The 13840-nt window shown below is 56.9% G+C and overlaps 1 protein-coding gene, 1 long non-coding RNA gene and 1 other non-coding gene across 3 annotated transcripts in view; 2 read left to right on the forward strand and 1 right to left on the reverse strand.

Annotated features, from left to right (window-relative positions):
- LOC126640938 (uncharacterized) lies at window positions 1–1327 on the forward strand. Its single transcript, XR_007629167.1, has 3 exons — window positions 1–24; window positions 230–306; window positions 1182–1327. It is a non-coding gene; the product is annotated as an uncharacterized LOC126640938 (long non-coding RNA).
- Window positions 72–162, forward strand: LOC126641349 (small nucleolar RNA SNORD60). Its single transcript, XR_007629233.1, has one exon. It is a non-coding gene; the product is annotated as a small nucleolar RNA SNORD60 (small nucleolar RNA).
- The window catches only part of RAB26 (RAB26, member RAS oncogene family), a 26980-nt gene continuing 14294 nt past the window's right edge, over window positions 1155–13840 (reverse strand). Inside the window, exons 3-9 of the mRNA XM_050317168.1 lie at window positions 7461–7502; window positions 6608–6674; window positions 6275–6327; window positions 4896–4961; window positions 4688–4744; window positions 4279–4355; window positions 1155–3689 (exon numbers count right to left, since the gene is read on the reverse strand). Of these exons, the coding sequence (XP_050173125.1) occupies window positions 3587–3689; window positions 4279–4355; window positions 4688–4744; window positions 4896–4961; window positions 6275–6327; window positions 6608–6674; window positions 7461–7502 (465 nt within the window). The 3' untranslated portion in view covers window positions 1155–3586. The remainder of the gene's footprint in view (window positions 3690–4278; window positions 4356–4687; window positions 4745–4895; window positions 4962–6274; window positions 6328–6607; window positions 6675–7460; window positions 7503–13840) is intronic.

Raw genomic sequence — 13840 nt, forward strand, 5'->3', positions numbered from 1 at the left:
GAGGTGTGGGAGGGGTCGGATCGGGTAAGGACGGGCGGGAACGGAACCGAACGGGAATGGTGACGAGGGCGGGCCGCTGATGATCCACACTAACCTTTCTGACACCTCGTCTGAGGGCGGCGGGCGGCCGCGGCCCCTGCTGAGCAGCCAGGGCTGAGGCCCGCGGGAGGCGCGGCGGGGCCGGGCCGGGCGGTCAGGGCCCCCCTCACGCGCTGCCTTCTCCCCTCAGGGCTCGGCGGGACCTCCGTGCCCGGACCGCGGCTGCTCCCGGGGCTCTCAGCCGGTCAGACGCGGGTGTGCTCTGTGGTAAGTGGAGGAACCGCTGCTGTACAACCCTGCTGTACAACAGGGGGGTCAGGGCGGCTCTTAAAGCGCGAAGATGCGGCTGCAGAATGGGCTGGAGGACAAGAAATCATCGACTTTCACACGTGGGTTAGTTCCAGGTGAATGCCCCCAATGCAGCAGTGTGGGTAACTGAAGGCATTTACACGTTTAACTACGGTGTGTAGATCGAGAATTTAAATTCAATTAAATTCTGCTTAGTTGTGTGGAATATAACAAATTATTACAGCAATGTTCTCTCCCCAGCCTCAGATCAAGTCCAGCCTTGTCATTAAACTCTTTGCTGCTGTACCGACTTTTTAGCTTTATCTAGGTTAATAAAGTTTTCAACGACTTGTTTGGCTTTTGTTTCTGTTATTCAGAAATTCCATGGGTGACATGTGAAAATCACAGACTGACTTTAAGCTTTATTTTTGGGCACCCAGTGGAACCAGGGTGTACTGAAATAAACTGCAGCTCAGCACAGCTCCCTTTCATTGGAATCTTGGAGTCACTTAGGTTGGAAAAGGCCTTTAAGATCAAATCCAACCATTCCCCCAGCACTGCCCAGGCCACCACTGACCCGTGTCCCCATGTGCCACATCCACAGGGCTTTTAAACCCCTCCAGGGATGGGGACTCCACCACTGCCCTGGGCAGCTGTGCCAGGGCTGGACAAACCTTTTTTTGGGGGGAAGTTTTCCCTAATATCCAATCTAAAGTGGGTCATATCCCCTGGTGGCTCAGCCATGTGGATCCAGATGGGTTCAAGGCAGGTGAACTGTTTGAGTGCTCTGCGTTGCTGTGTTTGGACAAAACATCGCTGTAGCCACGGAGATTATAAAAAAATTTTATTAACAGGAATGAACCGAAAGCTGTAAACAAGAGCCAGCAGAAATGGGAGCTGCAGGTGACACTGGACGCACCGAGCAATTAACGCTGCACTGAGCAACTCCTGCAGCATCGCCTGGTGGCAGCAAAGGCCCGTGGAAAAATCCCAAATGGCCACGTGAGGAGGAGCTCTGGGGTCAGGCCACTGTGCAGGCACTGGGAGACCAGTCCTACACTGGGAACAGGTGATGGGGAGAGATGGGGCTGTCTGCTCAAAGCTTAGGTCTGATCCCACAAACACGGCGGTGAGGGCTCTGCTCTGGCAGAGTTTGGTCCCCACAGGCAGGTTGGAAATGCTCCAAAGGGAAACATCTTCACTTATAGGGGTTTCCAATTGGTTTTGGTCCCACAGTGAGCAGGAAGTGATCAGTTCTCGGCTTTGTCTCTCAGAAAATGAGGTGCCACTCTGAGAGGGAAAGCAGCAGCCTAAGGTAGGAATGCTAATCCGTTAGGAATCCTGCTGCTAAATTTTGTCTTTAGGTAGATCCCTGTCACCTCGGGATGGAGCTGCTGCTGCTGCTCCCAGGGCAGGATGAGCAAACAGGCTCAGAGCTGCCTGGCTGTTCCTGCCCCACACAAAACCAAACCCCTGGGACCCAGCAAGCTCAGGGACTCTCTGAAATCCCACTCTTTTCCTCAGGCAGCAAGTGGATGCTGCAGAGCCCACGGTGGAATTCTAAGAAGGGCTGGGGACACCTCAGTACAGCAGGAGCAGAGCAAAACCCACCCAGGCACCTGGAGCAGCCAGTTCTACATATTCCTGCACAGTTCCTGGCCTGAGCCCCTCTCACAGCCTGCCCTGGGCTCTGCTACCTGCAGACAGATCTGGAGAGCACCTGCAGCAGGTATTGACACTTTTCAGATGAAGGGAGTTGCTCCAGTTATTTCAGGGAAAGGCTCGCTGAGGAATGGACTGGTGCTGCTGCTCCAGTGGGAGCAGCTGTGCCAGTGCTGGCCATCCCCCTGGATCTGTGGGATGCTGAGGGGGACAAGGGGGTCCCTGACAGCCATCCCTCACCTGCCTGTTCCCGAGGGACTGGCAGCAGGGTTTGCCAGCAATGCAAACGTTCCTGCAGGAACGGGTTTTCCGCAGATTACTTTAAAATTTAAATCAGACAATTTTAAGACTTGTCTCTCCCAAAAAAAAAAAAAAAAGGAAAAAAATGCTCTGTTCTCAGTAGGTTCATTTCAGGATCCTTTTTCACCCTGTGGAGCTGTGGCTGCTCGTGTTGCTGCAGCTCATGGAGGAGCTCAGAGGCTCCTCGTGCCCATCAGGAAGGGGGTGCTGGAGCCAAAATTCCAAGCAAAACGAGGGGCAGGGCTGTCTGAGCCAGCTGCTGGGGGGGCGGGTGGTGGCTGGAGGGCAAAGATGGGTTACTTCCTTTCATGTGAAGTGGCCCACGAGGCTCAGCACGGCGGGCACCTGCTGATGTGTGCATGGAGTTTCCAAAGGAAAAAACTGCCAAAGGCCAAACACTTCATCCAGATTCAGATTTGTACTTAGAAGTGCAGCTTAACAAAAAAACAGCCAAAAGCCTAACACAGACCAAAGGGGTGAGGAGGCCCTTGAAGAGAGCTGGCAGGAGTCTGCAGCCTGTAAAATCACTGCCTGCAGCTTCCCCCCAGCTCTCTGCGGTGAAAAGAAAGAGCTGCCCAGGAGAACTTTGAAGATATCAAAGCGTTGCTGCATCTGAAAACGCCATCACACTTACAGGAAGGTATTTAGAATAAGCTGCGATACATTAGATTTCTTCTCCATTAAAGGACTAGAAACGGCGGGAGGAGGAGAACCAAAGCCTTTCCCAAAGGGATAAACGTTCACGGATCTCTGTACACAGCCAGGAATGCAGGAGCTCATCCAGACAGACAGCCAAGCTCTGTGTTTGCATGGAACAGGAGAATCCCTCACCCTTGGAGGCGTGTCCCACCTCACAGGGATGCACAGACAGGGAAAAGCAACTGCAAAAACGGTTGCCTTAAAACACATCCTTCCTGCACGCCCCAGGCCAGGGGCTGAATTCCAGGTAGGCAGGGAAAGAAGGGGGAATTCAGGTGGGAGAAGGTGTTGGTTCCCCTGCGTCACAGCACGACTCTCACTATGGTGACAGCAGCCTCACAGAGCGGGCACAGCTGGCCCCGGGAGGAGACCCCAGCCCAGCCCCTTCCCAAACAGCCCCTGCCAGGCGGGAGCAGCGGCGGGACAGAGCCCAGTGCTCTCGGCGCCGATGGCTGCGCTGGGGCTCGGGCAGCAGCGTCCCAGAGAGCTCCTCCTGCTGCTGTTCCAGCTCACCTCGGGGGCAGACACAGACACACAGACAGACATGCACACCCTGCCCGCGGGAGCGCGGCACGGCCAGAGTCTCTGTACAGACACGTTAGGACCTGCAGCAGCCCGAGCCTCGCACTTCCTTCTTCACGTAGTCGTGGAGCTTGAATTTGGGCTCGTTGGGCAACTTCATGGACCTGTGCTTCAGCTCCCTGTGGGAAGGGGAAACACAGTGCTCCTGTGCTTCTGGGAGAAAGGATTTGGTGTGGAAGAAGCTGCAGAGGGACTTAGGCGAGGGCCTGGAGGGACAGGACAAGGGCGAATGGCTTCCCAGTGCCAGAGGGCAGGGTTAGATGGGATACTGGGAAGAAATTGTTCCCTATGAGGGTGGGCAGGCCCTGGCACAGGTTGCCCAGAGAAGCTGTGGCTGCCCCTGGATCCCTGGAAGTGTCCAAGGCCAGGTTGGACGGGGCTTGGAGCAACCTGGGCTGGTGGAAGGTGTCCCTGCCCATGGCAGGGGGCAGGACTGGATAGTCTTTAAGGTCCCTTCCAACCCAAACCATTCCAGGATTCTGATTCCAAGCTGGCCCAGCTCAGTTGAACTCGGCCTGGACACTTTGTTAAAGCTCCCCCTGATGGGACATTTCACATCTCCTGTGAGAGGGCAAGTTCTGCCAGCACAAGAACTAAAGGCGGGACCCGCAGCATGAAGAGGTGGGTGACAGTGCCAGCCATTCTCCCAAGGGCTGCTGTGTCCCTGCAGGAGAGGTGCCCAGCACAGCTGCTGCTCCAGTCACTTACTTTGCAATGGCTGTGAACGCCAATTCCACGTTGAGGCCACTTTTTGCGCTGGTCTCCATGAAGGGCACCCCGTACTCCTGTGGGAGGACACACAGCAGCACCAGGAATGTCACCTGGATGTTCCCAGGGGCTCCCAGGCTCTGGCCGGTGTCAGTGCCTGCCTAGGGAGCTCAACCCTCCCACAGTGGGCAGGGAAAACTGAGCCAGGGATCACAGCTCAGGTAACTTGGAGAATGATTTTTGAGGATAAAGAAACAAGAAATGTTAGTGGAAGCTTAGAGGAAGAAGATGAGGAGGAAGGGGAAAGCACAACAAGGGAAGAAAAGCAAAGTGCTTCCAGGCATATTTTGGGTCAGACTGGTCTCCAGGTGACCGTTTCCTGGTGCACATCCTCAGGTACCTCACCTACCTTGGCAAGCTTCTCTCCATCTTCCCTTTTCACCACTCTGTCCTGGGCTGAATCCACCTGCAGTGGGAACAGCAAAGAGCAATTTGGGGTGATTTGGAAGGTCACCCGTAGGTAACCTCCACATCCCCTGATGCCCTGCCAGGCTCCCCTGCCCGTGGCTCCACCGTGGGAGGAAGAGGAGGCTCTGGCAAAGTGGGGCCGGGCTCACCTTATTTCCCAGTAACATGAGGACCACGTCCTGCTGTGCATATTCATTGATCTCTGTCAGCCAAGCCTGGAGGGAGACAGCCAGAGAGAGGGGTTGCCAACAGGCCCAGGGGGAGGAGGAGGAGAAGGGGGAGCTGCCCCAGTCCTGGGCATGGACACCCCTGTGGGAAATGCTGCCATCCCGAGCAATGCCGGGGGTGTTCCGTGGATGAGAGACCCACTGTGCCAAGCAAACCCAGCACCTGCTCTGGCTGCTACCACAGCCCCCTTTCCAAGGGTAACAGCAGCCTTTCGACCCCACTGCCTGCTCTGTCTTGCCCACAGGTGCCTCTAGGAATTTAACCCCAGTTTCCCCTTAGTTGGGATGTTCAGACTAAGCCTCCTTTCCGAGGGCAAGGCCAAGGGTTGGCTCTGGGATGTGCCCCGTGCCTGTGTCCTGCTCGTGCTGCCCCCATGCCGAGCACACTCATCCCAGCAGGCCCCTGAACCTGCCTCCCTGAGCCGTGGGGTGGCTTCTCTGCCTTCTAATCCAGCCTAATCTAATCAAACCTGCCCTAATTCCCTGCAATCCCTGACCCTGTGGTGTGAACAGCCGCTCGCTGCCTCCAGCACTGACACTGCGCTCACACAAGTGCCGGTGATCCCCAGCAATCCCTGCTCCACCATCTCCGAGCCCAGCAGTGTCCTGCATCAGCACCCAGCCAGGGAAGCGAGGGATGATTCGGGATCAGGGCTTGTCACTGACAGTACGTGGGAGCTGGGGCTCAGGGCACTCAGTCCCATGGGGGGCAGGTCCAGGGGACTCACTCACTCCCGACTACCCCCCTCAGCTCCCTTCTGACTCCACTCCTGCTCCATCCCTCTTTGCCAGTGCTGGCACAGGTGGCCCCCAGCAGCCCCTGGGGACTGGTGGGGCAAAGGGGGGAGACACTGAGTGCCTGGGTGCTCCTGAACCCCCACAGCGATGTGCCCAGGGGCAGCATTTGCTCTCCCCTCTGCCAGGTTTAAGAGCCCTCTGCTCCAACACTGCTCCCCAGCACCCCTGGAGGACCTGCAGGGGGTACAGGGGTCAGCTGGGGGGCTGGGGTTGTGGGGAGGGGGCAAACCCAGGCAGCACAAGGGACCCCCACAAAAGTCATCAGTCAGGAAGGGCAGGTGGGCTGGGGATGTGCAGGATGTGACCCTCTCCCTGCCAGGTTTGGCACTAAGGTGGGGGGCAATGAGGTCCCCAATCCCAGCGTGTTGGGACCCCAAGGAGCAGATGGGAAGAAGGGAACAGCTTGCTGGGGAAAGCTGCCCATGCTCAGCTACTGCAGCAAGTTCTGTGCCAGTGCTGTAATTACCCAGGGTTAATTGACCAAAGCAGGGGTGCTGCCATACCTGGATGTTGTCGAAGGACGCTTTGTTGGTGACATCGTAGAGCAGGAGCAGAGCTGTGGAGAGAGGGATGGGGCATTAGTGCTGGCTCAGAGCACGCTCTGCACCGGTGCCTGTGCTAAGTCACCCCTGGGGACAGGAGCTCCCTGCTGGGAAATGTAAAACAACACTAAAATCCCCCACAGCAACACCTCACGCTGCTGGTGTCGGCACACAGAGCCTCCTCCGTCCTGGGGGCTGCTTCCCACGGGGAAACTGCTCCGCTGATTCCCGGCTCACCTGGCCTGCAGAGGCAGCTCCAGGGGCTCCCCCAAAAGCAGAGGTGGCCGTGCTTACCGTGGGCATCCCGGTAGTAGGCGTGGGTGACGCTGCGGAAGCGCTCCTGCCCGGCCGTGTCCCAGATCTGGAATGCAGACAGGAGCAGAGGGATCAGACGTGACCAAGACCCACCTAAACCAGCCCAAACAGCACGGTGCAACCCCAGGAAGCTCCTCCAGCTTTTGCTTCCAGGGACATCAACAGGAAAAATGACAAGAGCAATTAATATGGGAGCAGCTCCTCCCCACTTCTCAGCGCGGGGACACGACTGTGCGTGGCCAAGGGCTCCTGACATGGCCCTTAATCGGAAAATCCATGGATCAGATGGATGCATGGGGACCTGCTAATGTGATTTATCAGTCTTTAATGCAGCAGGAGGTTTGCAGAGTGCCACGCTGCTGCTGGGGAGGATCCATGCTAATGCTGTTACCGAGCTCCGGGCAAACGGTCAGGTCTCGGGGGCTGGAGCAGCTCTGGACACAAAATCTACATTTCTCAAGGGCTGGATGCTGGCTGAGCCAGGGAACGTGGATCCCTCCAAGGATCACCATCCTTTGGCTCTGCCAAAGCAGGAGCTACCTGGAAAAAGCTGAGCAAACCCCTCAGGTGCTGCTCCGGTTTCACCGGCTCCAGTTGCAGTCAGGGAGGCAGCGGGGCTGGGACAGGGATCACCGAGGCCAGAACAGCCCCCAGCCCCGAGCAGGCTCCCACCAAAGGGACAGAGCAGCCAGAAGGGCTGCAGGGCTGTCCTGCAGCAGGAGACAAAGGCTGGAGAAGGGGGACCCATGTTGGGGGTGCTCCTCTGCCAAGGCTTTGCCCAGCTCCAAACACCTGGGGGTGAGGGAGCTGCTCCCAGGGCCATGGGACGTACCTGCAGCTTCACCTTCACCCCATCCACCGTCAGCACCTTGTTCTGAAAGAAAACAGAAAGGGTGGGGAGGGTTGAGCGTGGCTCTGGTTCACTCAGGGCCCCAGGGAGACACACAAACACCCGGCCCCCCATCCTGGACAGCATTCATCAAACCCTTGGGCTGATCCCTCTCCTGCTTTTTAAACTTGCACACTCAGCCCTAGTGCCTGCAGAGCCATTTGCACCATGGCCCAGCCCTCCCTGTTTCAGCACAGGCTGCATCTATTTGGGTACCTAAAGCCTGGTGGCTATTTGGGTACTGAAACCATGAGTGGCTCAGGCTGGAGACCTCTGGCCATAAATTAATGAGCACCAGCATCCCACCTCAACAGCCTGCAAAAGACAGAGCCAACCACTCCATGTCCAGACAGCAAATTAAGAATAACTCCTCCTCCTGCCTCTCATACCTGTTTTTCTCCTGGTTTCTCTCTGTCTTTTTTTTTTTTTCCCCAGCTTTTCTTGGTCTTAGGAAAGGTGGAAAGGAGGAGGAGAGGGGGCACACTGGGTTTTCCCCAAAACAACAGCATACTTTCTGTGGAAGGATGCCCTGGCAGAGCTGGGAACAGCATGGGGAGCCCATTGGTGCCCCTCCAGGCAGCTGTGCTGGACAGTGAGGGCAGGGGACACATCCTGACCGTGTCCCAGAGCAACCACCAAGCCAGTGAGCCACACTAGGCTCTCCAAACACGAACCAAGCACAATCCTACAGACCAGCGGTCCCAGGCGAAGGAGCAGAGATTAATTTGCCTGCCAGATGCACAGAAATTACCACAGTAATCATTGGAACGTGCTGGAAACACGGCCAAGGAACTGCACACCAGTGGGATGAGGCAGCCAGTCGCTGCTCTAGTGATGATTTGAGTCCCTTTTCCTCCAGAACTGGCATGGGGTGCTCCCCTCTCCCCAGGACATGGGATGGCCAAGGCTGCCCCGACCCTGGGCTGGGCTCCCCCAGCTCAGCCCTGGCTCAGCCACCTCCAGCACCGCACACGCCACCAGCTCCAGTGCCACCAAACCCTTCCCAGGCACACGCCGAGATCCATCCCTGCTCATCCCACACTGCTCGGCACCAAGGACCCTCGGGATGCTGGTGCCTGGCCTCACCCCGCCAGGACAGTGCTGGGGAGGCTCTTCACTGAGGGAGCACCTCGTTTCCTGCACACCTACACTCGGGTACGGGCGAGGAGAGGGCAGGAGGAGCCGGAGCGCTGCATCCACCGTCTGCTCAGGCAGGCGCAGGGGAGACGGTCGAGGTTTATAAATACCTTCAAAGGCAGCAACTGAGACGGGGGAGCAAAGTGATTCACAGCCCAGGAGCGGTAAAAATAGGCAGCCAGGGTGTGGGGTGGGGGAGCTGGAAAGTGCTCGGGGAGCAGCCGGGGGCTTGAGGAGCTGGCTGGGGGCTTGGGACTCCCCAAACACGGAGCTGAGCCTTTCCCAGGATGGCTGCTGAAGGCTTGAAGTGCCTAAAACCCAGGGTTCCCACTGCCACGAGGTGCCTCCTGGTCCCTGGTGCCTGACAAGTCCAGACAAGAGCCATCCCCAGGGTGGGACCACGTGCCACGTGAACACTGCTGTGTCCGAGCTGCACCTTCACCCTCATCCTAGAGGAGGGAGAACAGCTCTGCCCAGCCCCTGTTCTGCAGCTGAAACAGGGCAGGTTTACAATCTGCAGAAGCTCCTCTCTATGAGCTCACCTTGCCCTCCAAAACCCCAGGTCACAGGATCACAGACTGTGCTGGGTTGGAAGAGACCCACAAGGGACTGTGCCAGGGGCTGTGCCAGGGGCTGCAGAGGAAGGAAAAGACTCCGCACTTCCCCATCGACCCTGGGTCTCGGCACAGGCACCTTGCAGGGGAAAAGGCACTTGGTGTGATGGCTGAGGACAAGGACATCAGGAGCTTCATGTTGAAACCAGCCCCAAACAGGTGCCCTTCCCCACAGCAACAGCAGCACGTGCAGCCCAGAGCAGAGTGAGGCTGTGCCCGGGGACAGGCCACGTCCCCAGGGTGGCCACACTCCAGGGGTGACCAGGAGGGACAACATGGCCCGAGCCCTCAGCATGGACCATCCAAGCCAAAGCCACCTTGAAGCATCTGGTGAGCAGCCGAAAAAGCTGAAGCTCCAAAGCTGCCCTTCATGCGTTGACCTGCACTTCAGGAGTTAATTAACACAGAGCCAGCAACAGCAGCAGGAGTGACACTAATTACGACTGACCTACATTTTAGGGGGGGAAATGCTTAGACCTAATTACAGTCTGCACATGGATCCAGGTGCTGATGGACCAGGCTGGGGAAAAAAATGGATTTCCTGGGGCTTGGGTGTGGAACAGAGCGGGTTTCCAGGGCAAGGAGCTGCAGAAATGCTCCTGCAGGCAGGAGACTCAGCCAGAGCCAGCCAGAGCTTCACTTCTGCTGCCATCCCTGCCTGCATCCCAGAGACATTTGCCAAGGGAAACTGTGGCTGCCCCACCCCTGGAAGTGTCCAAGGCCAGGTTGGACGGGGCTTGGAGCAACCTGGGCTGGTGGAAGGTGTCCCTGCCCATGGCAGGGGGGTGGATAAGGTCTCTTCCAATCCAAACCATTCCAGGATTCCGAGACCCCTGCCTGCCCCAAGCACAAGGTGGCTGCAAAGCACGGATGAAGAAGCCAAGCAGAAGGTAGGAGGAGCAGGATGGGAAAAGGCAGGAGCTGGGGTGGGAAAGGGCAGGAGCTGCTGCCAGCAGCACAAACTGGTGTGGTTCAGATGAACCAGATGCTCAAGTCTCCCCCCATACCACAGCTAAAAGACTTTCCAGCTTCCAATTACTATTATTTTTTTAAGGAGCCGCCTCAATTCCCTCCTGACAGCCTTTCCAAGGCACAGCTGGGGGCTGAGCTACTAATAAGCATCCAAAGACAAAAGATGACGCGTGTCAATGCACTGAGACGTGAAATGTGCTGCCAGCCCTGCGGGCAGTGGGAGGGCTTGTGGTGCTCAGGGCTCGCTCCTCATCTCACACAGTTTGTTATAACAGAGGTAACACTCCCAGCAGCCTCCTGCCACACAAATTCAGGCAGGAAAACCATCCCTGCAACTCAGCTCTGCTGTTGCCCTTCCCAATTCCAGATTTTAACGTGTCCTTTTTCCTGGGGCAGTGACAGTGTTATTAAAATCTCGTCTAGCAGGGGCTGCAGTGGAATGCCTGGAGTGCCTGGGCTGGAGGAACACGAGGCTCCGAAGTTAAATAATCCTCAGGATGTCAGATAAACAAAGTTGGAACCTTGCAGATGTAGGAAAAATTAAATTACCAAGTGCAGATGGTCCTCAATTAAGAGCAGCATTATCGACACACCAAGGCCCCGCTGGCTGCAGCCCTGGCACGATCCCACCCCCTGCCCAGGAGCAGCCCTTTGGAAGCCAAAAGGATAGAGGAGAAGGTGATGGAGCAAAACCACATTCCCCGAAACAAACATTCCCAAATGAAGGTGCTGCTGCCCTGCTCTGCTCCCGGGGCAGCTGCAGGATGGGGAAATGCCATTCCCCTGGTCCGCAGCATCCCCACAGTCCTGGAGGAGCCCACTGGGAGCCACTGGCACATCCCAGCCCGCCCGCAGGTCCCTGAGCCCACGCCAGCCAAGGCTGCAGCACCTCCCAGGGTCAGAATCGCAGATAACCCGGCCTCCCCTAGCTCTTCCACACATTAACTCATTAGGCAAAGCCTTAGAAGTTAAATTGGATACATGGATTAATTTGCTTCACAATTAAGTGGACTAATGGGAGCTGCTCACTGACACCACTCGGGCTCCAACCAGGGGAGCCCCCACCCTGCCTCTGGTGGGTGTTGGCTCCAGGAGCCGCTCAGGAGCACCCACCATCACCCACCCACCCAAGCACCCCCCTGTGCCGGGGGCTCCACTTTTACCATGGAAAAGAAACCCCTCAAATGTCATTACTGGGCCGTGGAGGCAGCTCCTGCGGCCAAGTGGGGGAGAATTCCTGCCAAAATGGGAACAAATTGTGACTATAGATCAAACCAGGCACAGGGCAGCAGCCGAGTTAATTAGTGGCAGTAATGAGCTGTGGGACTGACAGTGCAGCCACCCAGAAATGTCATTAGGTTGTAGTGTCACCCGGGGCAGTGGCTGCCGGGTCCCCATTGCTGCTCGGGGGCAGGTGATAGACTGGGTTATCCTTCATTTTAGGAAGCCAGGAGGAACCCAGCAGCAGCAAACTGGCTGAAGGGATGCTGGGGCACCCCAGCCCTGTGCCAAGGCAGGACCTGGATCCAAATTCCCACCTGGCAACGCTCAGGGAGCCCCTGCGAGCACGAACGCTCCTGTGCCAGGAGGAAATGGGATGAGTTGTGATGGGGCTGTAGCAGACACACAAATAACCACCACCTCCAACAGCGGCTGCAAAAATAGATTAAGCATTGATATGGAAACCTGCCCAAAACAGCAGGACACTGCATTAAATCTGCTCGTTAAAACCCTGAGGCTTTCCCACACATGGGTGCGTGGCTGCCAGGGAGCTGGTCCTTGAGGCTCAGCATCTCCCCAGGCACAGCACCCGGCTCAGGGACATCCCGGCATCCCTGTCACCCATCCCGGGACACGCCTGGGTGGCCAACACAGCCGGCACGGTTCCCTCCGCCCCATCCCGTAAGCCTTGCACTTAGAGAGAAATCTCAGCCATTCATCTCTCGGGGCAGGTGATTAATTCCTCAGCAGCTCCATGCATTTGCACTCTGCAGCTAAAAATAGAAACTTTTGCCTTGTTTTTTTTTTCTCCCCAGGCCTTGCACCCTCCACGCTCCCGCCTGCAGCTCCAGAGCCAGCGCCGGTCCCAGTGCCAAGATCCCTTCAGAACCCACAACGTGTCGGCACTCGCTGCTCAGTTCCTCAGCAGAGCCCGTGAAAAGCAGATTAACACCACGTCACCTCCCAGCACACGGTGCTTCCAACCCGCTCTGCTGCCGGAGCCAGCCCCGTGTCCCCTGCACACCTCCCTCCAGGGGTCACCACACCTGTCCCCTCTGCCCTGCACACCGGGTCCCCCCCAGGAGAAGCCACAAGCCCTGCCCTACAGAAATGACCCCACCTGTGGTCTCCAGGTGGGCACAGCCCCTTCCCCGCAGCACCCCAGGGATGTCAGAGCTCCAGCCTTTGTCAAGAGCCGTGTTCACCACATTAAATCCCAATTAACATCTCCCTGGCTGCCAGCCCTGCAGAGATAAGGGACGAGGCTCTTGTTGGAGCAGACACACTGAAGAATTAGTGACTTATCATCTTCTATTCACATCAGCCTGCAAATAAAAGGGCTTTCTGGCAAGAAGAGAATCCTGTCTTAGGGACAGATTAGAGGTAAGAGGATCTGTTTAGGATCATGCATTTAAAATACAGCCACGCTCTGCTTCTCGGCATCGCCCGCAGCAGCCACGTCCAGCGTTCCTTCCCCTGCCCGGCTGCTCCATGGAACCACCACGGGCCTGGCATGATCCAGGGGTGGGTCCTTGAGGCAGGTGAGACTTGATGCTTTCAGGCCCATCAGGGCTGTTCAGGCTCATCCCAACAGGCTGAAGACAGGGCCATGCAAGGCTTCGAGATGCCTCTGCCACAGCAGAGCGAGCCTGTGCCCCAGTCCTGCAGGCAGCCAGGGAAACTGGGGGTTCCAGCCTTAAAATTCCATAGGACAGGGTCTGCTACAGCCACCCTGGAGATCAGAGCCACCAAAACGCAGCAGTCAGCAGGAAGGCTGCAGCCCATCCCCTCGGCTCCAACACACGGTCGGCTTCCAGGATGGGCTGGAGGCCACGGCCACATCCCTCCTCCACACCCAGGGATGGTCTGCACAGCTCCCCCAACACCCTGGGCTGCATTACTCACCCCTTCCATCTCTTTTTTTCCCCCTACTTTATGATAGAAGAGATATTTTTAAAAATATCCCCGCTTACTTCCCAACCAGGCAGCCTTGGAGACAAAGGGGGCAGAGATGGCTCACGCGAAGCGGTGCCAACACCCGGAATAAGTAACGCAGCGCTCAACAGATTTATCTTCATTTTCCTCATCAAGGACACGCCGCGCTGCAAAGCGGAACAGGGATCTCCACAGAGCGTTCGCTGTGGGCATCATTTCTCATCTGCAGCAAACACGGCGCCGTCAGTGCCGTGGGGATGAAAAATGGCTCATCAAGCCCTGTTAGACAGGGAGTCATTTATTTGGGGTGGGGGTGAAACAAAGCCTTGCAGCAATTTTATAACCTTAAAGGTCTTTTCCAGCCTAAACAATTCTAGGATTTGCCTCAGTGACTGCCGCCAGCCCCAGGTTGTGCCCCGGGCTGAAAACTTGCCTGAAGTTTCT

Source organism: Myiozetetes cayanensis, unplaced genomic scaffold (assembly GCF_022539395.1).
Source record: "Myiozetetes cayanensis isolate MyiCay16 unplaced genomic scaffold, myiCay2020 scf20-37, whole genome shotgun sequence".
NCBI classification, from domain to species: Eukaryota; Metazoa; Chordata; class Aves; order Passeriformes; family Tyrannidae; genus Myiozetetes; species Myiozetetes cayanensis.